General features: G+C 45.7%; 1 protein-coding gene across 3 annotated transcripts in view; it reads right to left on the bottom strand.

The window, feature by feature from the left end:
- LOC310807226 (membrane-associated phosphatidylinositol transfer protein 2-like) overlaps positions 1 to 25,422 on the bottom strand; it is a 44,631-nt gene that overhangs the window by 8,412 nt on the left and 10,797 nt on the right. For 2 of the 3 annotated variants that reach the window (XM_083673607.1, XM_083673605.1), the window contains exons 2-12: positions 12,938 to 13,185; positions 9,491 to 9,705; positions 8,539 to 8,660; positions 7,328 to 7,561; positions 6,736 to 7,068; positions 5,556 to 5,651; positions 2,809 to 2,913; positions 2,611 to 2,675; positions 1,137 to 1,378; positions 825 to 1,014; positions 181 to 300 (exon numbers count right to left, since the gene is read on the bottom strand). In XM_083673607.1, coding sequence (XP_083529733.1) covers positions 181 to 300; positions 825 to 1,014; positions 1,137 to 1,378; positions 2,611 to 2,675; positions 2,809 to 2,913; positions 5,556 to 5,651; positions 6,736 to 7,068; positions 7,328 to 7,561; positions 8,539 to 8,660; positions 9,491 to 9,705; positions 12,938 to 13,015 — 1,800 coding nt within the window. In that variant the 5' untranslated portion in view covers positions 13,016 to 13,185. Of the gene's footprint in view, positions 1 to 180; positions 301 to 824; positions 1,015 to 1,136; positions 1,379 to 2,610; positions 2,676 to 2,808; positions 2,914 to 5,555; positions 5,652 to 6,735; positions 7,069 to 7,327; positions 7,562 to 8,538; positions 8,661 to 9,490; positions 9,706 to 12,937; positions 13,186 to 13,424; positions 13,514 to 25,422 lie in introns of those variants that run through there. The other variant, XM_083673606.1, reaches the window with a different exon arrangement.

Raw genomic sequence — 25,422 nt, 5'->3', positions numbered from 1 at the left:
ATTTGTACCAGACCTGAATTGTGTTTGAGGTATGTATCCATCTGGGATAAGAAATATGGTGGATTGGTTGAGAGGAGTAGTTTGTGGTAAATTAGAGTTTTGTGTGAGTCTTGGATTTGGGGACTGGGTAAAGATGTGAAGTGTAGGAGTAGGGACTCAGGTTCAGGGTTTGGGTCTTACCTGTACACTGACTACACTGCCACGGCGGCTGCTGTTCTGGCTCTCACACACTGTCTGGTTGCTGCTGCACAACGCGTCGAACCCCAGGATCCCTCCCACACAGTCCCCAATGAGGCATACCTACAGAGGTCACAGGTCAATGTACAAACACTATCAGATCATTAGACACCAATACAGACAAGGACACGCATAAGAGGGTTCAAATCCTCTTAGACTAATCAGATCTAATAACTGCCAAACAAACACCCACCCCCACACACACACATGTTTTTGCACACAAACACATACACATCAATGGCTAAATTTAGCAAGTCAAAAAACACAGCCTTTATTGAATAAACAAGTTATCCTATAATCTGTGCCTCTGTCAATTTGTTATAAAAGGCCAACATTCATACCAACTGGGATCAAATACTAGTGCTAACGTTATCTTGTTCCTTTTTGTCACGATGACTCAAAACCAAAACTCAATTCTTGCTTCAGAGGAAATCAGTTTATCTTATCCTTGACCTAGAAACATGCTCTTGACTAGTTAAGTGTTTGGACTAAAGATGTGGTCATGTGGTACTGAGTGCTACAACAAAATGTCCATGCTGGTATTAATGCTGAGACTGAAGGCCCAGTGGATCCCAGTGGATTCTAACCTGGCCAGAGAAGGCTGCCCCGTCCAGGGACCTGATGAAGTCAGAGAACACCTGGTTGGCTCTCATGATGACTGTTGCCACAGCCTCCTGGTACTGGGGGGCAGAGGTGGCGAGGAGAGGCAGCGCTGCCAGTGGGATGTGGTCCTGGCTGCTGGAGAGACACCCCTCATCATAGCTGTACGGGCTCAGGCTGAAACACAGGTTACAATGATCAACCATTCCAGTCATGGGAATAGTATGTTTGCAAAATGTATAAAGTGGTATAATGTATAATGTATGTGTATGTGTGCTCATGAGTGAAGACTCCCTCACTTGGACACCAGGGAGAAGGCCTCAGCGCAGATGGCGGGGCAGGGCACGAGACGAATGGCGATGCGACCCAGCGCAGTGGGATAGTGCACACGCATCACCGTGTCAAACGCTGTGCTGATGGTGTTGACATCGCTCTGCTTGCTGGTCTGGTCCCCTCCACCTGTGTCCAGGATGTTTCCCCCGTGGAGAACCAGGATCAGCACATGGATCTTGGAGGGCTGCAGAGACTGCGAGGAGCCGTCCTGAAAATGGGGTAAAGGGGTAAAGGAGGGGTAAAGGGGGGTTGATGAAAGGTGAGGGGGGAGAGAAAGGATTTCGGACATTGCAGAGATCTGTGGAACTCGAGTAAAATTAAGCCTTTCGCCAATCTCACTGTGCTTTTGGCTTGACTGTACATTCATTAGAACCACTGAAACATGCCTCCTAAATGACAAACCACCTCCTAACTGAGATAGAAGCAAACCTTTGTTGATACACACACCTCTTTGTTACGTCATGATGACACTGTAGATTTGTAGGGTATCCGTTTCACTGTTTATAGTGTGAGTCATGAACCGCTGAACCTCCCCACTTCTTCCTAGTGTCCATTTCTCCCAACATGGATTACAGGAAGTGTACGTAACTATGCCATTCTGATGATGCAGTCGTAGTAAATCACCAGTAACTGCACTATAGTCCATCTATCCAGCATGCCAGTTCAGCTTTCCTTTCACACTATCAGCATTAGAGCACAAGGGACAGGAAGAACCAGAAGCCCACTGTTTGTTCACCGTGCCAACATTTACGTCTTTAACTAACCACAGAAACAAGCCAACACCAAAAGCCTCCTAAGACAAATAAATATGCTGACATCAAACAGGGAAGACGTAATGTGCAGTTTTGCCATTATTTCCCAGATTTGTATGATTCAAAACTCCACATTTCACAAAGAAGCACGTTACACTCCACGGCACGACTACTGTACAGTTTCACACTGGGTGGGGGAGGGGGGGTTGAGGAGTAGAGGGGGTGGGCTGGGGCAAGGGCAAGGCGGTTAGTACTGGGTCAGTTAGGGACTGTGGATCTACTCTGGCCCATAATGCAATGGGCCAGGAAGTTTACTTACTGACTGGTGCCTGGTTACGGTGATGGTGGGAATGGTAGAGCTATCGGCTTGGCCGCTAACAGAGCCACGCAGCTGAACACAAGAGGACAGAGAGGCTGAGGGAGTGGACCCTCTCTCTGACTGCCCACCCCTAAAGCCCTGTGCAGGGCACACAATTCAATTCAACACCTACTTGTGCCTGAAAACGTCAGTGACTGAGCTGGCCTTTTAGCTCATGTTTACTGCATTTTGAGGGTTGATCTTTCGTTCAAGTATGAATGCTGCCAGACTGCCTCTAAACAATGTTGTACTACCATTGGGTCTGGCAGAAACATCGCTGATGGTCTAAGAATGATTAGTTAAAGCCAGCTCACATTCCGAAGTACATACCTCATCTAGTCTCTCTTCACTGGCTGCTCTCTCATAATCCACTGTCATGTCCTTATACAGCTCTCCTGCAAACGCAAGCACACACACAGAACAGACTTTAACACTGAGAGTCAGAGAGTCAGAGTGATCATGCCAATAAAAGATACTTTCACACAAACTCCATCTCCCATCATACAACACACATTTCCTTTGCCATACCGGGGGTTTCTTCTGCATCAGCTGCCTCAATCTTGTCCATGAGGTCATTGGAGTTCCACTTGGCGATCTCCTTGGGGAATACATCTTCATTGTCTGAGAAGTCCTCTGTGGAGGGAGACAAAGGACATACTTTCTTGACAAAGGGACAATATCAAGTCTATAGGAGTCAATATGCCATTTCTATAAGCAGATACATGTTTTTATATCAAAAAATTACATTTTGTTCCATCCCATGGGCATGTACAGACATTCCACATATCAATCATACATAAGAGAGGATTATCTATAGGCCTACTGAGTACAGACAGACAAACATAAACCCTGATCCTGATGATAGGAAAATCAAGTAGACATCACTAGTTGTAGATAGACAAATATAATAGTTACTCCCAGCACCCTGTATTCTCTGTGGTCCCTTAAAAACCATGGTTTTGCAATAACATTGCCTCATCTATTGGATCACAGAGCCACTGGGAGACAGACCCCATTGAAATCTTATTTCACATAGCCTAATAGATATTTTTGCTTTATCAAAAGATCACCAGTCAGTCTGAATCTCCATAATGCTGTTTTGCTGGTTCTCAGCCACACAGATCAGAGGGCCTCTATCCAGTTAAAAGAGCTGAGCAGTATAACAGTATTCATTTAAGCATGGCTGAGACAACCTAACTGATTGTACTCTGTCCTGAATACTGTCTGTAGCAGTAGCATGCTGTTTCATTTCATGCTCAATCAAACACTTCGACAACTTATTAACATATATTAACCTGATTAAAACAGGTGCTAGCAGTGGTATGCATGTGTCACACCTCAGTTCAGTCATACCATGATTTAGCATAAATGGTCATGGATACATTTAAACAATGATGGTAGCAGAACTATGATGATACGATGCTCTTTGTAAGTTTGAGTGTTACAGTAATATCTCACTGTAACAGGCAGTGATTAGATACCAAATGTCACGTGTCGTACACAGCTGTGTGTTTTCTGTTTATCATCATTACACCTGCTGCTCTCAATTGTATTCATCAAGCTCATGAAGTGACTCATCTGTTTATTTGTTCCATGCAAAGCTTATGTTAGCTCATCACGGCCTCATGGAACCTAATCTGCTGTTCTATCTTTATCAGCATGTTATTGTCACACTAAACAGTATATATGTATGATTCTAAAAAATGCTGCTCATATTGGCAAGGTTGGTTGATTCAACAATGTAGATATCATGAAGCAACTGAAGGGTAGTGCTTGTATGGTAAAAGAGTATACTAAAATAATTATTTATGTAATGCATGGGTATGGTTATGTACTGTATGTGGGGGCGGGCATATGTCTGCTGGAGTTCATTGTGTTTCAATGCTTTAAATCAACAAACCAAGTGCACACTGAAAAGCTGAGGACTCTCTCCATATTTTATATCGCCACATACTGAGATGTGAATGGTGTTAATATTATGGTGAAAAATAAATAAATCCAGGAATGGTAATTTATCTTCACCAAACATGGCTATATCATATCATCTCAGCTATCAAATCCATATGAACATAAATAATGGCACATACACTAAAAGCACTCACAGCTATATATTTGAACATGAATTCTGCACATGCAGTTAATTTGTGACATCACAAACAGTTTCCATACAGTAGGCACAGATGAAAACCAAATGGCATCAGTATCATCAAAATAAATAGATACAATGGAAAAGCCATGGCTTCAATATTCTTAATTCAGTATTACATATAAAAAAAAAATCATAGTTGCCAACATCAGCTTGATCAAATCATCCATCCACACTTACACCCACACACAATAGAGCATTATTTTTCAGATCAATTGGCCTTGAAGGGATTGGTTCTCCACAGACAATGTGTGGTAGACGTGTGTGTGTGCGTGTGCGTGCGTCCGTCCGTGGGTGTCCGTGTGTGTGTGTCCGTGTGTGTGGGTGGGTGTCCGTGTGTGTGTGTCTGTGTGTGTGTGTCTGTGTGTGTGCGTGTGTGTGGGTGGGTGTCCGTGTGTGTGTGTCCGTGTGTGTGGGTGGGTGTCCGTGTGTGTGTGTCCGTGTGTGTGTGTCCGTGTCCGTGTGTGGGTGGGTGTCCGTGTGTGTGTGTCCGTGTGTGTGTGTCCGTGTCCGTGTGTGGGTGGGTGTCCGTGTGTGTGTGTCCGTGTGTGTGTGTCCGTGTCCGTGTGTCCGTGTCCGTGTGTCCGTGTCCGTGTGTCCGTGTGTGTGTGTCCGTGTGTGTGTGTCCGTGTCCGTGTGTGTGTGTGTGTGTCCGTGTGTGTGTGTGTCCGTGTCCGTGTCCGTGTGTCCGTGTCCGTGTGTGTGTGTCTCTGTGTGTGTGTCCGTGTGTGTGTGTCCGTGTGTCCGTGTGTCCGTGTGTGTGTCCGTGTGTGTGTGTCCGTGTGTGCATGAGCATGTAAGGGTGGAGACAGTGTTTGAACAGTGGGAACTGGCGAGGGGAGATGATGGTGAGGGGAGATGATGGTGAGGGGAGATGATGGTGCTTGCAGGACTTTTCTTCAGGACAAGTCGACTGGACCTGTGTGTCGCACCACACCCACCTATTTCAACCGCAGGCCCAAAGCATGCTGGGTATCAGGATAGCTTAAGAACTGATCTGTGTTAAAGAGACGCATGCAGAGTCAGAAGCGGGAACAGCACTGAAGGTTTATGGGAAAGGGAACACACTACTGTGTTCTACTCAAGCTACATCTAACCCTCTAAGACTTTATGAACATGGGGAATTTACCGTGAGCATCGAAGAACTCCTCATCTGAGCTCTCCTCGGAGTCTCGTGCGATGCTCTGCATTCTCCATTCAGAGATGCTGTGGCGTGACGGGCTCACTGAAACACAAGCAGAAGCACAAACAGCAGGGCTGTTATTTTTAGACATAAGAGCATCACACTCTCACACAGATCCCTTCACTTTTTCCACATTTTGTTATATTACAGCCTTATTCTAACAAAGTACTGAGTAAAGGGTCTGAATACTTATGTAAATGTGATTTCAGTTTTTTATTTTTAATAAATTAGCAAGCATTTCTAAAAACCTGTTTTGGCTTTGTCATTATGGGGTATTGTGTGTAGATTGATGAGGGAAAAAATTAATTTAATCCATTTTAGAATAAGTCTGTAACATAACAAAATGTGGAAAAAGTTAGTGTGTGTGTGTGTGTGTGTGTGTGTGTGTGTGTGTGTGCGCACGCACACACAGAGTTATATAAACACTCAACAGTCTCTGTGATGCTTGACTTCATCACAGATGGATTGCTCAGTGGTCAGGAGGGGGTGTGAAGAGTGCAAGTCCAATGTAACACAGACAACACAAACACACTGACAACCAATTATCACACAGAGAGGAGGGTTAGACTAAAAGTAGGTTTGTCCATCACATGTCTTTGTTGTTTGCCTCCTATATCATTACTGAGAAGGCAGGAAGGGGGAGGCTGGCCCATGCTGGATGCTCATAGGGCTGAGTTGGAGAGAGGAGAGCACAGCTGTGCCTGTCAGCACAGTATGGGGTGCAGGAGGGGTGGAGGGGAGGGTCAGTGTGAAGAGCGTCAGCCTCCTCTAGCCTGTGATGTCAATACTGCAGCTATAAATAGCTCAGGAGAGCACCGGAGAGGGGGGTAATATAGGGGTGAAATAAGGCAGGCTGGAGAGGAGTTGAGGCTCCAGGTGGTAGGCAGGATTCTGACTGTTGGGGTTTGCACTGTTCTACTGTTTGTAGGAGAGGGGTGTGTTTTCAGACAATGATGAAAGATCTGGTTATATAAGGGCAGGGACTGATACAACACACTGAAGCTACAGTTAATGCTGACTGACATGTGAGGTATGTAACGTTCCTGCTTGTTTAATTTGATTTTGGCTGTTGGTGCCAGCCCCACACCTAAACACACACACACTGGTGGGCTAAGGCTGTGCTCACCTCCTCTCTTGGATGAGCGGGAGGACCTGGATGAGGTGGACCACTGCTTGGTGAGCCCTGCTCGTGCATGGAGAGTGTCTCCCCCTGCAGACACTGCCTCCTCAGCCACTATGGAGCTGATGGCCTCCTTGGCCTCCTGGTTTTTGTCTGGCGAGGTGGCAGCTCCGTTGGCGTCAGTGGCCTCCTCGCCTTGGCTGTACTGGGCCATCTTCTGGGCCAGAGCCAGCTGAGTCTCCAGCTCCAGCTGCCTGATGTCCTCTATGGTCAGACCGTACCACTCGTCCTGCCAGCACCATGCCTGTCGGTGGGCCCGCACCATCACCTTCCTCAGCCCTGGGGGACGGAAGAGATAGATGCCCTGCTCTGGATGTGCAATTTTCAATTCACAGATTTAATTTCAATTGTCTTCTTGCAGAGAAAATTAGTTTTGACTCTGACCTGAGTTTGTATTGACTCATAGGCCCAATTATGGAGTGAGCTAGTAGCAGTACAATTTCTCTGCTATAGAAAACACTACTACCCCATTGACCAAGCACTTACATAGCATTGGGCAGGGTGCTGCACATGGCTCATTTTATCTCTGCATACACACCTACATCGTGGATGAAGCGCTCAATCTTGGACTGCATGCCCCAGTAGCGGAACTCCACCTTGCACAGTTTGTAGGCACACATGATGGGCGTCTTCCCTGGGTTATCATTGAACTCCTCAATCCAGTCGTCCTGCAGGGGGCCCCTCTTGGTCTTGTCTGACTGGAAGAGCCGAGGGTCCTCCTCTGCCTTGTACTCGTGTGGGGGGATCGGGTCCTTTACAATGTCGATGGGGTCTGCCAGAGAGAGTCACACTTGAAAACATCCCAGAATAATAATTTTTTTATATATGCATATAGAAAAAAAGGTGTCCGTATTTTATTACATAACATAACAAGTGGTCTGATGTCTTTTGGTCACCACGGAATGGTATAATTCCCCATTTGATATACTACATGTTTAGGACACACTGGACTTGTTTGAGCCTATGTTTGGACTTTCTTTGACGTACATTGACTTTTCTGTCTCGAGCTGACGAAGAAACAGTAAAAATAAGTAATTCATGACATCTCAGGAACACTGTGACAATAAATTGTGTAAATTGGGTCACTGCATGCCCTCAAACCATGAGCTTCTGAGCAGCGTCACTTCTGACGAGCCCCCGTTGCCGCCAACAACAGGAAAACAGCTGCAGTGGCAGCAAACAGCCACAAGTGGGCCTCTAGTCTACTGGCTGGTGTGTGAGATGCTCCCTAACCCTGCTGGAGGTCATAGACCAGGAAGCCTTTAATAACAAAGCTATCTAAAAAAAGACTGCTACCCTAGGCCTGTCATTGTAATTTAATACTGGAGGTAATGTAACACACACCCGATGGTTTTCAACAACACCGGATAGTGAGGACAAATAATCATCATCATCATCATCATTACTGTGCTGTTAATTTGGACACTGTTTTACTGGAAATGATATGAATCAATGGACAATGGACACTATTACTCAACACTCAACAATTAGCTACTGCTAATTCATATACTGTTCACACTGCACTTTTCTGCTTTTTTGCACTTCTGGTTAGACGCTAACTGCATTTTGTTGTCTCTGTACTTGTACTCTGCACAATGACAATAAAGTTGAATCTAATCTAATCTAATCTAATCTAAAACACATCCATTGGAATGCTGTAAGACTTGTTTCCATGGAGTTTCCATCTCCAAAATGTACCCTGTGAGACTCTTCCCTGATTGATCAATGATCGGTGTCCTAGGGCCTTACCAAGACTCCTCTGCCTCTTCTCGGCCGAGGACAGGTTGAAGACGTCTGGCTGGTTGCCTGTGTCAGGCTTGTAGTACGTTTCAATGTCAATGGAGAACTTCTCAACAAAGGGGCAGGTGTATCTGGAGGAGAGAAAACAGCCATCTTCATTTATAACCACTGACATTATATTGGCCTGGATACAGCCAATCTTAACAGCATCATGAGTTGTGCATGATGAATATGTCTTAATTCTTAAGGGGTTACTGTGCTAAATAGTGTCCATTAATATAAATATGTCTGTGTCCTATCTATCCAATAAGAGCTATCTACTGCTCCTCACTCTCTGTCTCTCAGTGTCTGTGTCTGTGTCTGTGTCTGTGTCTGGCCTCAGGCGGGGAGAGGTGCTAGCCCTGCCCATCTGTCGAGTCAGAGACGTCTGCAGCAAAGCTGTCACTCGTTTGATAACTGTGTCAGCAGACACTTCCAGTCTATCAATATCTTGACAGTGTTTTTAAGGGGCGCTTCGCTTTCCAGCCTCCGGCTGTGTCCAGGCCCCAGACAGACAAAATATACCCTGAGACTGGGGAGGTCATCAACATCTAACGACAGACTAGCAGAGCTCCTGGCTTGATGACTAACTTTGTCTTTGTTGGCACACTGATCAGAAAACTACTCTGGAACCTTTTCACCTTTTTGTCTTTCAACCAACCAACCAACCAACCAACCAACCAACCAACCAACCAATGTTTCGTATGATGTCCCTTATGTACAAGGACCTTGATGTGTGTACATTCCCTCACCATGAGCAGGTTTAAGCATAAGTGGAAAATGTCTCATCATACTGTAAGTGGGTGTGCCAAAGGCAAAGAGGATGCTGTCTCACATGTTCAGGTTTTCTATGAGAGTGGAGGGCACTAGCTCCCTGTGTGGGGGTGAAAGGGTAGTACTCCTATAGGGGGCAATCTCACACCTTGTGCGGGTGTAGGGGTAGGCATTCCAGGACTCTTCCTCCACCCTCAGTGCTGCCTTGGGCAGGATGGAGCGGAACCAGCTGGGGATGTGCATGCCGATGTGGTAGACCTTGTGGGTGTACTGGCCTATTCCCCCTGGTCCGTCTGTGTACGGCTTGTTCTCCAGGATCTCCACTCCGCTGCCCTCACCACAGGTCTCCTCCCGGCTCTTTTTCTGTTGAGAATACAGAAGAATACTTGTATTAGGTTCATTGTAAAGGCTGAGACCCTGTCCCTACTAAAGGTCTTGGAAGCACAAGGCTTTTTAAGCCACCTGTTCCACATCTGAAGCAGAGGGGTCATAAATCCATTGCTCGGGCAAACCGTTGTTGACAAAGAGCAAGTGAAAGATGAGCACACAGATCCAGAAACACTAGTAAATGTAACAGTAGTTAATTACCATAGACTCCCTTGCAGCCTATTACCTACACTCAGCAAAGCAGGAAGCCCCCAAGCCAGCTTAGAGAGCCACACCCTTCCCATATTTAAATTCAAGGTACACCACAGACACAAGAGAGGGTTGGATGGAGACTTTATGGCCGGATAACTCATCATAGGGCAGTGTGACACAACACGGAGAAGCTTCTTGCTGATGTTGACATCTTGGAAACAGTTGAAGTCCAAGTGCTGACACCACCAAAACATGAGGAGCAAAGGGCAAGGACTACTGTACACATTCCTATTGGAGCCACAGATATTGCAACATGACGTGTATGCAATAGGCCCATCTTTACCACTATGTGAGCACCTTATTTTGAGATTGCATTCTGTTTTATGCTTCTCTTTAACTTAACCTCTGGTATAATTCAACCTCTTAAAAAAAAGTGCATTTGACTAATTACAGTATTTCCGGGATAGTGAGGGAGATTTCTCCAGAGCAGGATGCAGAGGCAGGGCAGGGCAGGCAGTGAATCAGTGGTGTGGGGAGATGGGGCGTGAGGTGACTGTCCACCCCTCCGGACCTCATTACCTCTGACAGGTCGTTCATTAGCCACCCGCCCTGCTCTCAACAGCCAGACACAGCTCCACAGATACAGCACAGACACTGCAGCACCAGCACACGGGCAGCATACACGCACACTCATATATACACACACACACGCTCATATATACACACACACACACACTTCATTAGCCCGCTGACAGGTGCTTTTGGCCTGCAAGCCCAAGTGCCACTGGCCAGTATCAATCCTACCCTCCTGCCAGAAACCATCAGGGACATTAAAAATCACAGGCCATGGCTCAACCCCTCCCCTAGGGCAAAATAACTGGGGGAGAGTAGACCACATGTTCTAGTTGGATCTGGAGGGTGTAAGCCTTTAACAGTCTCAAATAGAAGAGATATTGAAAGAACATCTTAAAAAGATTGATTATGCTATTCAGCAATGATTATTGAGACAATCAACGTATGCTACGTTTTAGGATGGGGATCTGATCTGACCTAAAGCCATCTCTTCAGATGTACCTCACTATGGCACTGTAATACAGGATGTGAGGAGTCACATCCTGGCCTGTCCCCCTTTCCTGGTATCAGATCAGTAAAACATGTTTCCTGTTGAGACGGTTTTCACTTCATCGTAAAGAGAACAAAATGGTGGGTGATCATTGAATTAGGAAGAGGCACAGAGACAAAGAGAGAGTCAAATAATGAGAAAGAGATAGAGAGAGAGAACCTACTGCATTTCACTTATGTTTGTGATGTTTTTGCAAATCCCACAGTCGCAATAATGAATTCACAATTAACTACCAATTAACGAGGCAGGGTGATAAGAGCCCCAGAGGTTAGAATAGTGCTGAGAAGCATGGCTCAAAAGTCTTGCCTGTTGGAGTGGAGGAAACACTGTACAACTAGGAGGCCCAGACTTGAACCACCATGCTGATACAGGGGATGAATAAGAGACAGGCTTGCGTTGCCCTGGCAACATACAGTAATGAAAAGAAGGTATCCACACTTGGCTCTCGTCTCTACTCTCTCCTAATGTTCCTAAATATCCCCCTCTTCCTCTCACAGTTTCCTCCCTTTCTGTCTCCCTCTCTTATTCTTCCCCTCTCTTCCCCTCACCCTCTCCATTTCCTTTGTTATTTTCTTGTTCTCTTTCCCTCTCTCTCTCTTACAAATTCTGACTGCTGGCATGCTGTTGAGGTCACAGTTGCCATGGTAATTGAAACGTAACAGCAACCAGGCTGTAAAGAGAGGCTGAGGTCAGGGGGAAAGGTAACTATGGGTCACTGATAGAAGAGGTCAATGTAACACTTTGCCTCCTCCCTTACTTCACATGCTTTGGGGTTCAGTATACACAGCCCATCCTCTTCTCTGTCCATTCAATTGGCAAAACTTCAAAATGTAGATATGGCGCTGGGCTAGAATACCACTCCCCATTGCATTAGATATACTGATCAGCCTGCTGCTCACTTCCTTTTGGTGTCAAAGTCCTTCCTTTGATTATATCATGAAGTAAATGTTCACAGCATCACAGTATTCATCTGTGATGAAACATTAGTGGCAGTGGCACATGTTCATTTTGGGTCATGTCTGTTCACATGTCCAACCCATGTTTCAATCCATTTACAGCCCTATATGGAGCTCAACTGGATTAACAGCCAGTAATCAGAGGATAATGCATAGTACAACAATAACAAATAACTACCCAGCAAACAAAGAGAGTAGTGCCTAAATCTCCACAGATTATTTCCATTACCTCATACAAGAAAAAACAAGCTAAATAATGGAACAATATTGCTCAAACTAATCTGGCAAGGTCAGTCAGTCAAACTGTATTTACAGTTGGCCTACACCACATAGGCAGGGGAGTAGTGATTCTTCCTGGTTCTGAGGTACTGCATTGTAAATTAGGACACCAGCAGTTAAAACAGTCTGCGAGCAGTTAAAACAGAGAGAACACAGTATTGATTTAGATTCTCAACATAGCGTGTTAACAGCTTCTCAATCATCACTGCCTATGAGCATGAGATGATACCGGCTTCTAAATAAACACCAGAACTAATGAAGCCATTACAACCATGCTTCCTCGGGGAGTAGAATATCTCCAGTCTGCCTCTACGTCACAGAATCTTCATTTAATTGTGTTGTCAGAGCAGGGTGCCCCTCCCTCCATGGCTCTCTCCCTCCCTAGACAAACACACTGCCAGTTACGGGAGGGAGCAGCCAGCTTCAGAATTAAAGTAGATAATCCATCATCACACAGTTCCTTCTGTTCCTTTATACAGACATTGAATTCCGCCTGACCACTCAATTCATAATTAGTGCCAGCACTTACTGCCACCAATAGTTTCGGAAAGTCACCACTGCCACCATTACATAACCTTCTTTCCTACCACAGGACTGACATTGTTCTGTTGAGCCAGGGGCCATGGGTGAAAGGTGGTGGGAGTGTATTTGGCCTCACCTGGATCATGTAGAGCTGGGCGATGCGGTACTCCTCCACGCTCATGGGCATGGGGATCCGGTACTCTTTAATCAGCATGGTGAGTCTGGAATTAGGGGAGAGGGGTCAGGAAGGGGGCGCAGTCCACTCAGTCAGAAGGGGCAGGGGGGGAGGGTAAGAGGGAGGGGAGGGGGGTTGGGGATGGGAGGGACTGAGGGGCTTCTATCTGTGGTGTGTCAAATCACTGCTGGCGTCCTCATCGATGATGCCTGTGGATGACAGAAGAGAGACATCTGATTAGGTGGATGTTGGCAACACAGTAGGGAACCTTGTTGTTAAAAAGCATTACAATGATCACAGAGAAAAGCTCATTAAGCTCTCTTAAATGTTCAGAATGACACAAATAGAACAGGCCTGTATTTAAAATCATAGAGTACACCTCAAGGCCACAACAGTGCAATCGCCGAAAATAATGGAACAAAGAGTCCAAGAACCCGAGCAAAAATACCTGTATTCAAAAACAGAATCCCCTTTGGCAGTGAAACACCTCTATTTGCACAACAAAAGGCATAAAAATACATTTTCAACTGGCTCACATACAGATAAAGAGGACAGGACGAAAGGAGAGATGGAGTCTTTGGGGGCATACGCTCAACCTAGCAGTGTCGACTTGGATCCAAAGCTTAGTTCAGTGAGAGACTGATCAGCAGCGCAGCCCCATCCAATAGTGGCCTTCCTTCACGTCTCAGATCCCAGTAAGGCCCCCCCCCCAACGCAAGAAACAGCTTTTATATACAGGCCAGAGCTGGGGGGTGGAGCGTGCACCTGACAGCACCACAGAACCACTGTGGAGAGCTCATAATGCCTCAAAAACAGTCCCCACAACCATGCTCCCGGACCTTAGCACGGTCACATGGGGGGGCGCACTTAGCATAAGAGGGATTACAATGGTTCCTAGTGGGAGGCATTACATAACTTCCTAGCAGCCCCCCCATTGATGATTGCTGCTTAACAAACACTACAAATATAATAATGTTCTCTTTTTAACTGTGAGGCTGAGAGGGGATGAAGAATGTTAAACACATACACAGTGAGTGGGCGGGGCAGGTCTACCTACCTCGAGTCCTAAGGGCAGAACAACAACAACACCTGATGCTAGAGGCCAGATAAACAAACCTGAATAAGCAGATTGTGATCGGTTCACTGGGAGCTTCATCAGGGCTCCTTCCTCATTCCAGGTATTGTGCTAACATGCGAGCATGTGTCCATACAGCTGCTTGATAACTATAATTAAATAATATTGCCATACTCAGTAAAGTCATAGTCTCTGGGATCTGTTTTCAGATCCACTGCCTTACATTGTTTCCACAGGACAAGTGGGCAACCAGTGGACAATCCTTTCACCAATTCTCCTAGGGACTGGGGGGAGAGCTCAGAGCACAGGCCTGGCTGCATGTGGTCATCCATTTGTGATTACCACAGTGTTGCGTAACCACAACATTCCCCTCCAATAGCAGCAACTGCATCCCTCTCTGGCTCACGGCCATCTCATTTAATCACACTAATCACACTAATATTCCCACAGCGTCACTCATCCACTGAACAAAGGCTGGCTTTGAGAGGGGGCTCCTAGTGATGCCGCCGCCGCCTTCAGACCCTCGACCTGTCGAGTGCTCCCCCGCACCCATCTACTCCAGACATGCTCACTTAACATGTTAAACTCAGTGGCGAACCATTACAGGACAAGGGACATGGAGGGGACCCATCCAGACTTTCACTCAGGGACTTGTCTATATAAACAGGTTATGATTGAGAGGCACTGCTCAGAGTGTGGGAGGGCGGTGGAGCTGTGGGTTTTCATCTCTCTACCTCCTCCTCCGCTCTTTCTTTATGTTCTCCTACAATGTGCGGCCTGCTCTAGATTGGAGGACACAACCACAAAAGCAGAGTGGAACATTGTGCTCCGCTTAAAATAACCACACTCCTGGGAAACACTTGGGAGATAAAATAGGCTATGCTAGAGAGCCCTACAGAGGAGGCTGGGGCACAGGAGCCCTGGGGTTAGGGAGGGGGGGCATGCCTGTGTATTGAGAGTGACTGTTCCCATCTTACATCATCCTGCTGAAAAGCCCCTTTAAAAACCTATTCAATTTGATGCAACAGTTTCTCAGCACCACAGTTTTCATAATAGGGAGCATTGATGTGGCAACCAAACCCAACCCAAAATTAGATGTTAAACTGTATCCTATTCATTGTGACAAGGCCTACACTCCCCAAAAAAATTATTAAGTTAATTTTTTACTGCTCACCGGCATCCTGACAGAACAGGATTGAACTTACACACACTAGACACAACAGGCAAGCAACATGAGCCTTGCACAAGTCTCCAGTCAGGGATGATGTCATTCTCCTACTTGGCCTAGGTCCTAGGCCCTTCTTCTGTAAACACACAAAAACAGCTTTGGAGGCCCTCTTCACATGACTTTCATGTGCACCACTTTGTGACAGTTTATACACACACTTCGAGAAACACAGTACATAACACGCACATCCTATTGACTGTTTTGTTAAGGATTAATCTCATTAGTCAAGCCTGTATGAAGAACAGGCTCCCTGTGTCCTTGTCCCTTCACACACCTCTGCATTCAGAATTCCCCAGAGTGTGTGTGAGTAAGAGAGAGAGAGAGAGAGACAGACTGACACAGACAGATAGCCAGCCAGTTAGTGCAGTGTCACAGAGTAGCTCTGTCCAGGGGGACCTAGAGGGAGCCTAGAGGGGAATGACGCTGCAGAAGGGGATTGTGCTGACGCATGCAGATACGTCCCCGCCCGCCTGCCACACAGCCATCAGCATGCAAGATTCATGAGTCTTTCTCTTCAGAGCTCAGATATGGAGGAGAGAGAAGGCTGTCACTTTTACTTTAGTCCTCTTCAACCCGTCATCTCCCTCTCTCCCTTTGTCACTGTCTTTCTTTATCTCTCTCTCTTTCTTTGTCTAGGCAATACCAAACACTTTCAGAGCCCTCTGGAATAAGACACAGCCAAGAACTGACACCCACTGACTTCCAATTTCTCTGAAACCTTTTGTTACGGAAAATACATTCATAGAACTATTTTCAGGTTATACACTTTCATATGACTGATACCACTTGTGTAACTACTGTGATTACATTTTCTCTTGCCACTCCTCTAAAGTTCTATAGCCATTGTTCTGAGAAGCACTGTATGATTTACCATATGAACAGCGGTGATCTCTGAGGGAGTGGTAGGAGAGAGCAATAGTGGGGGGACAGGCGCATCCTGTCGATAGGTGTGAAATGTTGAACGGCGATTAATCAACAAGAAAGTCTCCCCATTGTTCATTCTCTCCCGCCCTTTCTCACGTAAGCACAGGCCCATCAGCCGATAGCCTTGGCGGCGCCTGTATTATGTTTAAACTGTATAAAAGACGAACCTGATCATTGTCTCTTTAGACTTGTGCTGAACGAACCCCGGTTCTACGCTGGGCTGCTGTTACGCTCTTGTCTCTTGTTTGCAAGCAATAAATACCGGACTCAGATATTGTGGCTACTCAGGACTTGTTTCTTGATTCTTACCTCCGAAGAGCTAAAGTACAGAGTGGTAAATCCTAGACTTCCACCACAATTTGGGGGCTCGATCCGGGATCGCCTGCTCTGACTTCGTCGTCTCTCTGCCAAGAAGGTCAACTCGTATACGGTCAGGATATATTCCTGGAGCCGAAATCCTCCCTTTGAAAGTTCAGAACGCAAAGGTTGAGAGAAAAGGCGCCTGAAAGGAGAGAGGCGGCGTTTTCAGACACGGCGAGTCCAGAAAGACATTGAACTCGGAAGAGGTAAGACCACAATATTTGTAAAAAAAAATCCTAGGTCTCGTGGCCTAGGTGCTAGCTATTGGGTTGAAGTCCCGCACGTTTAAAGTCCGTGTAAAGATTAGGTTGTAGTCCCGCACGTTTAAAGTCCGTGTAAAGATTAGGTTGTAGTCCCGCACGTTTAAAGTCCGTGTAAAGATTAGGTTGTAGTCCCACACGTTTAAAAGTCCGTGTAAAGATTAGTTTAAAGTCCGTATAAATTCTATTTAGGTCCCATGTTTAAAGTCCGTATAATTTTATTTAGGTCCCACGTTTAAAGTCCGGGTGAATTCTATTTAGGTCTGCAGTTTGTTGTTTGTGTGTGTTTCTGTTTTTGTTTTTAATCTAGATAAACTTGTTGCTAAGAGCCGACGGGCTGATTCACACTTCGAGAAGTGGTGTCGAGGACACTCAACGTGTGGAAGACACACACATATGAATATATACATATATTTTCTATTATAATTTTTTGGTATACCTAATAGTTAGAATTTGTATGAAACGCGTAAAGACCGGTGTGGAGACACGTGAATAAAAGGTAAGGAACTCACCTATTGTCGTTGACGACACTTAACCTTTTTAAATTACCTGAAAAAGTTGCTACACTAATTGATAATGGGGGAAGCAGCCAGTAAAGCAAACCCGCTGCCTTCGAGCACGGAGGGATGCGCTAAGATAATGATTGAAAAATATGGTCGATGGACATGCGAACAATTGCCTATGTGGGAGATTTGGGTTTTCCATTGAACGGTAGCTTTAGCCAACAACAGATTAACATGCTAGAAGACAGGCTTGAAGTATTAAATTATTATGCTACAGATAAAATTAAGAAGTTACAACAAGGGTCACGCCGAGTAGATTGGAAGGCGTTTTGGGCTTGGAAAATGGAGGGGGCAGTTAGACAGTCACAACAAGAACAGGCTGAACAGTTTAAGAAGGTAAAACAAGTCGAATTAGAAAAGGTAAAGCCAGGAAAGGAACCACAAGTTGAGTCAGATAGGCCAGGGCTTTCTAACCAGTGTCCTATAGTATTCTTGTCCGAACAGGTTGATGCGGATCTCGACTGCTCCTCTGTCCGTCCTCCACCCTACAGACCCTTGACAGCACCACGGGCAGATCTGGCTCGCCCGAACCCATCGTCGACTTACGGAGCCCGAGGCAGACGCAATCGAGGGCGAGAAAGGTTCGGAGGCAAGCGCAGCAAGAACGATCAGATGGGGTGTTTCCGCTGCCAAGCAGAGGACCACTGGCAGAGAGAATGTCCCGAGCAAGCGGGAAGGGTATTGACGGTCAGAGGAAGCGGGAGGGGTCCCATCAACGGCGGTACCCGGTGAGATAAAACCAATACGCAAGCACACACGTACACCACAACTAGACATACAGGCTATTAGGAAAGAAAGTGCATATGAGGTACTACCTAGAATAACATTGAAGGTGGCTGGCAGATCGGGTACATTTGTTAATAGATTCAGGAGCAGGGTACTCTGTCTTAAGAACAGAAGATTGGCAACCCCCACCGAAACTCAGTGGAAGGGTAATCACCATAGTCGGAGCAGAGGGAAGAGGGGTAAAAGAGAGATTCACAGTGTATGATGAAGATAGTTATCAATATGGTAAACATTCATTCATATTATCTGACTGCTGCCCAATTAACTTACTAGGTAGAGACTTGATGTGCGGGATAGGACTAAATCTGTGGTGTTCAGAAGATGGGATTAGAATAGAAAGACGTGTAATGCAAACTATATCGTTGGGTAATGCACCACTAAATTATTTTTACGAATGGAACTTGCCCGTCTCTCGGCTGAGATCAATTGCACAGAAATTGTTGGCGGAAGCCGAGCTAAGAATTAGAATTATTAAGTATGTTCACGGATAAAGATAATTTTCATTGTATAGCTAAGGTCTCGGAAATTCAGGATGAGTGTTGGAAACGTTTGGTTCAGAGAGAAGCCATAGATGATATTTACACTAGCTTTTTAGGCATTATTGGAAAGAGGCATTATTGTTCCATGTCCTGACAGCCGTTTGTCGTACTCTCATGTTCCCCGTAAAAGAGGCCAAACAGGAAGGCCAACCACAAACCTGGCGCTTTGTTCGGGATCTTAAAAAGGTTAATGAAGCAGTCCAAGCGCGCGCCCCTATTGTTACGGATCCATATACTAATTACACATATACGAAGTAATGCTACATATTTCTCAGTGGTCGACCTAGCTAATGCGTTCTCCAGTATTCCTGTACATAAGGATTCCAGTTCTGGTTCGCATTTCGCTTTAAGGATAAGTGATATGATATGATATATATATATAGATAGGTATAGATAGATAGATAGATAGATAGATAGATAGGTAGGCTGATTGATTGATTGATTGATTGATTTATAGATAGATACATGGTCTAGAGCCCCTAGGGGCTACGTTGAAAACCCAGCAGTATTTGGGCAGCTATAAGAGATAACTTTAGTATCTATTCAGTAAGAATTTGGTGTTGAAAGGGGGTAGGCACCCTTAACATATTTGGCAGAACAGAGCCACAAGGCAAGCCTGCAGAGAATACTATTTGTAAAGGTGTTGCTGTTGTTGTTGTTGTTGTTATTGTTATTTGTTTTTGGGCCATAAGCTCACCAGGGAGGGCAAAAGCCAGAGTACAAACAGAATAGACACATTTACTAAAATACCTAAGATAATTACTCAGAAACACCTGTTATATATATTTTTTAGTTTTTGTTTTGGGTTGGCCTAAAATGATAACCCATGTTTACCAAATGTTTATTTTATTTTTATGAAGTGTTGTCACATGGAGAAGATCATGTGTCAAAAGGGGGGATGACGGATATTGTAAATAAGCATTATTCACAGAATTTGGCATAGTGTAGAAAGAGGGCAAATGGTTCCCCAATCAAGCCATCCTCCCCCTGATGGCCCATTTGATCATGTTATGATGAACTTTGTTGTTTTGTTGAGTTAAACCCCTGCGAGGGAAAGAAATATTGTTTAGTTTTTGTGGGCATGTTTTCTGTGAAGAAGTTGGACTGAACTGGGTTAAAGCTTTTCCATTGATCCTCACAGCTAGGCAAGGGAGGCCTAGAGCAAAGAACGGCCTGTCTCCTCATGGGATCCTGACTGGTAGACCAATGCTACGTGAATTACTCTATGCTAACATGCTGTGCTAACTTGACCAGAGTTTTAAGAGGCATCCACAGAACCATGAGGGAGGCACTCCTCACACCACTAGGGGGACCTCTCCACGACATCCAGCAAGGGGAGTGGGTGCTGATCAAGAACTGCAGGAGAAAACACTGGAGCAGTCCATGGTGGTTGGGTCCTTTTCCAGGTACATCTCGTCATGCAGTCTGCAGAGAGAGGCACGTGGGTACATGCCACACACGGCAAGAAGGCACCACCACTGGAGAGACCAGTGGGGACGTCAGCAGGCAGACCAGGAGCAACCCAGTGAGACCAGCCATCAGCGGGCAGACCAGGAGCGACCCAGCGAGACTAGACGTCAGCGGGCAGACCAGGAGCGACCCAGCGAGACTAGACGTCAGCGGGCAGACCAGGAGCGACCCAGCGAGACTAGACATCAGCGGCCAGGACCAGGCATGACCAGAACACGACAGGACCAGGCATGACCAGCCAGGAGGAGAGAAGCAGCAAGGCCCAAGACAAGGACAACACTGAGCCACCGCAGGGCTCCAACAAGAATCACGTGCTAGTAACCTCTGATCCCAACATAATTGAAACACCATGAAGCCGCTGAGACGATTGCGGCCTATGGAGTGGCTGTATATGAGCTACATAATGTGACATACTGTTCTCTAATAAGACAAGAGGCAAATTTTATCTGGGAAAGAGTGATTGTTCATGATAACGCAGGAAACCAAACCCAATTCGACCTCACCGTAGCTAAACCACTGCCAGAGCAAGTGTACTTAGTCTGCGGTCCAAAAGCTTACAGTTGTGTACCTAAAAATGCAGGTGGAACTTGCTATTTGGCCAATGTGATGCCCTTAATCAGGCGTGCACTTATCGCTTTCTTGATAAAAAATAGTTGTATAGTGATGTCGGTGGTTGGCAAGGCATGTATAAGGAGGGCGGCCACCCATATAATGACAACTAACATGGTACTCGAACGAATGGAGACAGGGGATGACCTTTCTAACCCGGATCCCTTTCCCGGTTTAACTTATTTGATGTGGACGAGGAGGATATGAGAACCTCCGTCCAGTGAAATATGACATTTAGGCTGAAGTGTTGTTAACATTCAAGGAATTAAATGTTAAAAGGAGGGATTGTTACGGAAAATACATTCATAGAACTATTTTCAGGTTATACACTTTCATATGACTGATACCACTTGTGTAACTACTGTGATTACATTTTCTCTTGCCACTCCTCTAAAGTTCTATAGCCATTGTTCTGAGAAGCACTGTATGATTTACCATATGAACAGCGGTGATCTCTGAGGGAGTGGTAGGAGAGAGCAATAGTGGGGGGACAGGCGCATCCTGTCGATAGGTGTGAAATGTTGAACGGCGATTAATCAACAAGAAAGTCTCCCCATTGTTCATTCTCTCCCGCCCTTTCTCACGTAAGCACAGGCCCATCAGCCGATAGCCTTGGCGGCGCCTGTATTATGTTTAAACTGTATAAAAGACGAACCTGATCATTGTCTCTTTAGACTTGTGCTGAACGAACCCCGGTTCTACGCTGGGCTGCTGTTACGCTCTTGTCTCTTGTTTGCAAGCAATAAATACCGGACTCAGATATTGTGGCTACTCAGGACTTGTTTCTTGATTCTTACCTCCGAAGAGCTAAAGTACAGAGTGGTAAATCCTAGACTTCCACCACACTTTCTGTGAACTTCTTCAACAGTCTTGGGCTGGAGAGACAGTCTGGTGGGACTGATGGTTGACTGACCCAGGTAACTGAAGGGGAAAGTGGAGAGCAGCACAGCATTCAGGCAGACTGATTGACTGATCTTTAAAGCACTTTTCTACCTTTTCTGCTGAAGAAAGTCTAGCTATTCTTCAAATCGACCATACTATTCTTTACTGATAATGGCTGATATTTTCCACAAACACTTCAATATAAAAACATGGTAATTTTGTATATATAATGTTGCTGCATCTTTGCCCAACTGTATCTCTTATCTTTTCTCAATTAACTATGAATCCAAGACCCTAACCTGTGTAACTGATACTGATGCTCTGTGCAGAATGAGGCCACACACACACCACCACCACCAGCAACCTTCATAGAGAACACTGGTACCGCGCTTGACCTAGACAAAAAAAGCACACACAGGATCTAAAAATAGACTGGTCACAATAATCTCAACATACGCAAGCAGAGTGCATGACGCTGTACACTAGGAAAATATGCCCATTCCAAATACAGTCTCTTCTTCCCTGCTATCTGGACCGTGACGCAATAGCAGCACACAGAAGAGAGCACAGAGTCGCCCCGCAGCACTAATCTGATGGGCTGAGGGTTAGCCTTCTCGCTCTCTTAAAACTGAAGCTATTGCTGTGGATGAGTCACTGTTAACGGAGGGGTTCCTCAGGGGTGTTACAGCCAATGGCAATGACAACATCAAGGGAGTTAAATTTGGACACCATTCTGTACTGCTGTGTGCTGGGCCCATATCTATGATCACTTCCCTGTACTGTAAACCCGAGAGCCCCAATCTCCCCCGTGTGTGTGAGACCATTATGAGTTAGGCTGGTGGCCCCTTGTAGCATCAGAGTCCTCTAGATGATTACTTGAGCACAAGGCTGTGCCCTCTCCTGTGCCCCTTTCAGGTGGGGCACTGCCCTTTATCCTGGAAGGTGTTCCGGGCAGAGTATGAGCAGCAAGACTGAGAGTGAGTGTGTTGGACAACTTATGCAACCCTCAACATACGAGCAAAACTGACACTGTTCTCACATTGCTGCTCTACCACCACATAACCAATACCTGTGAACACGCACTTTCAGTACCATGCTAAATATAGGAGAGCACAGGTCCAGGCTTCACACTATTGTACCAACTCAAACTGTACACTACTGTCTTAGATATTTTATTTTCACATTGCACTTTACAGCACAGCTTGGCTCTCTTTAAGCGAGCTGAACTGGCCTGATAACATATCTGGTGCCAGCTGCGATAAGCTATTTGAATATAAACCAGGCTAACCCAATACCATCACAATCTCACTGAAATAAGCACGATTCAGGTTGGCATGATAGTGTCAGATAAGGTCTGTACAAACTAACTTTCCATGGTTTCAGGGCAGATCAACAGAGAGTCTAAACCTGAAATTACATGCTAAGCACTACAGGAACCAGCAGACAGGATCTGTAAACACTCAACATCTGTACGTGCATCTAACAGCCAGGTCCAGTGTACACGCACACACACACACAACTACACTCAATTTCAACACTCACATACATACACAAGTCACACTCTCACACAGTTAAGCCAGGATTATTGTTATAGAATAGTAAAGCACAAAATCTAAGCCAGATGCTCTTCATGCCACTTGAGGACAGGATGCTACACACACCAGGAAGTGCTGTTGTGATCACTCTATGCCATGACAGAATAAAAAAAATTATGAGCACCTAGCAACTCCCACAGAGGTGCACTAGGGAAGGGCTATATAGCATGGTGAAGTACAACTCACATTCATGATAAAGTTCAACTTATTTACTGAAACTTAAATCAACTTCTTTAACTTGACCAATCTCCTCATACACACAACTCTTGTCACAGTGCATACACGACTGTGTGTAAACACACACAACAAAGAGGTTGTAGAAAGACAATGGGAAACAGCTGGTCCTGGCTGTCGCCACGGTGACGTAAGTCAACAGGGCAGAATCCTGGGAGGGAAGTGTCACAGGAGGCATTTTCCCAGAGGCCACAATGGCGGGGCTCCATTAAATGTAGCCCTCTTTCTGAGAGGAGGGCTTCAAGGGGAAGCATTTGGGGGGTGGGTTGCAGGGGTTCCCTCATGACTCGGCCAAAAATAAGACCCATCTAACCACACGTGGAAAATGTTGGGCCCTGTACCGCCTAAAATACCACATATCACTTTCACACAACATCGCCTTGACATTGCAGGAGCAACATTCGCAATGACAACCACTAAACACAGCTTAGTGTATGTTAAGAACCCATGATTGGTAAGCCCATAGAGCCAATCCTGTTAAAATGGCATAGGACTTTGGACAATACAGGCTCATCTGGGCTGTGTGTGAGCCTTGTAAAGAACAAGCTCTGCGATCCACCTACCATGACCATACAGGAGTACCAAAATACCGATACCTGATTTACTGGTTAACCCTGATAACTGGGATAAATACATTTGGAAATATTTTCCGAAACAATCATGCAATGGATACCACAAGGTATTCATTTCTGATGAGCCAAGTAGAAAAGTAACTAAGTACTATGAAACGGCTCTTAATAAATCACAGGGCAGTCTCCCATGTCTACCATGGTGAAGTCCCCCTGACCTGTGCCCCACCACAGGTGGAGGGAGGATGCAGAACCTGCCTCTGTCCTCTACTCATCATTCCACTACGAGGGGAGAGCTAAAAATACTCTGCACCCGCAGAGCATCTCTTCCATCATGTTCCTCCTCCTCCTCCTCCTCCTCCTCCTCCGCCTCCTCCTCCTCCTACCCAGCAAGTCAGGCCTACTTATAAAAAGAAACCGAAACAGAGCTAGATATTGATACTAGTAGAATTGTGTACAAGAGTCAAGCTTCTGACAGCTTCCTTGATACTCAGCTCAGGATGAGCAACCAGCAAATTGTTAGTTAATTACCCACCAACCATGATCACCTCACAGCACATCTTATCTTTTTGTCAAACCAGCTACCAACTGTAAAACACACTGGTTCATTTGGGTCCTGTACAGGAGTGATCAGGAGATGAGGTAGAGGAGGGAAGGCCAAAAAGGCACTGTGACTGGAAGAGGAGGGATAACCTCCAGTACAGTTATTGTCTAAACCCCAACATTGATAACAATGAGCAACTGCAGCCCTAAACACTGCCATATAAGTCGTTTATTTGGTTTGTTTGTGGTATTTAGGCCATGCTCACAGTTTTTTTTTTTCCAAAAGACCTGCTACCAGTTACACATCGAGTCCCCCTCATCAACAACAACATACTTCTACCTGAAAGACAAGGTGAGATGACCTTACAGTACAGTAGCAAATCACCATTGAATTAATCAGTTTAAGTGCTGAGGTAGAGTGAAAACTCCCATCACTGACATTCAAGCTTGCTTGAGAGAGCCTGAGAGAACGGCGTAACAGAGAGCAGTCTTACATAACTCAGATATCGAAGCGAAAAAACAACCCTGCCACGATTTCGTCCACCATTTCACTTAATACATGCAGCTAACCTCCCTGGGGCTACAAATGCTCTTAGAGATTGAAACAATCTTTCGGATGTCATGCGTTGATCCAAGAAAGTGCAGTGCCAACAAGACGCCGATTCAAGGTATGACAGCCTACTAACATTGCCAAGTAGGCTTTCCCTCCCCTGACATTGCACCTGCTTGGTAGAAGCCAAGGGCCAGGGAATCCCACTGCAGACAGGAGAGACGACACTGCAGACACTGTCTAAGCCCAATCAGTCCAT

This window comes from Argentina silus (assembly GCF_951799395.1).
Source record: "Argentina silus genome assembly, chromosome: 7".
Lineage (NCBI taxonomy): Eukaryota > Metazoa > Chordata > Actinopteri > Argentiniformes > Argentinidae > Argentina > Argentina silus.
Note: the sequence above shows the minus strand (reverse complement) of the source record. Positions and strands in the feature narration are given on the sequence as shown.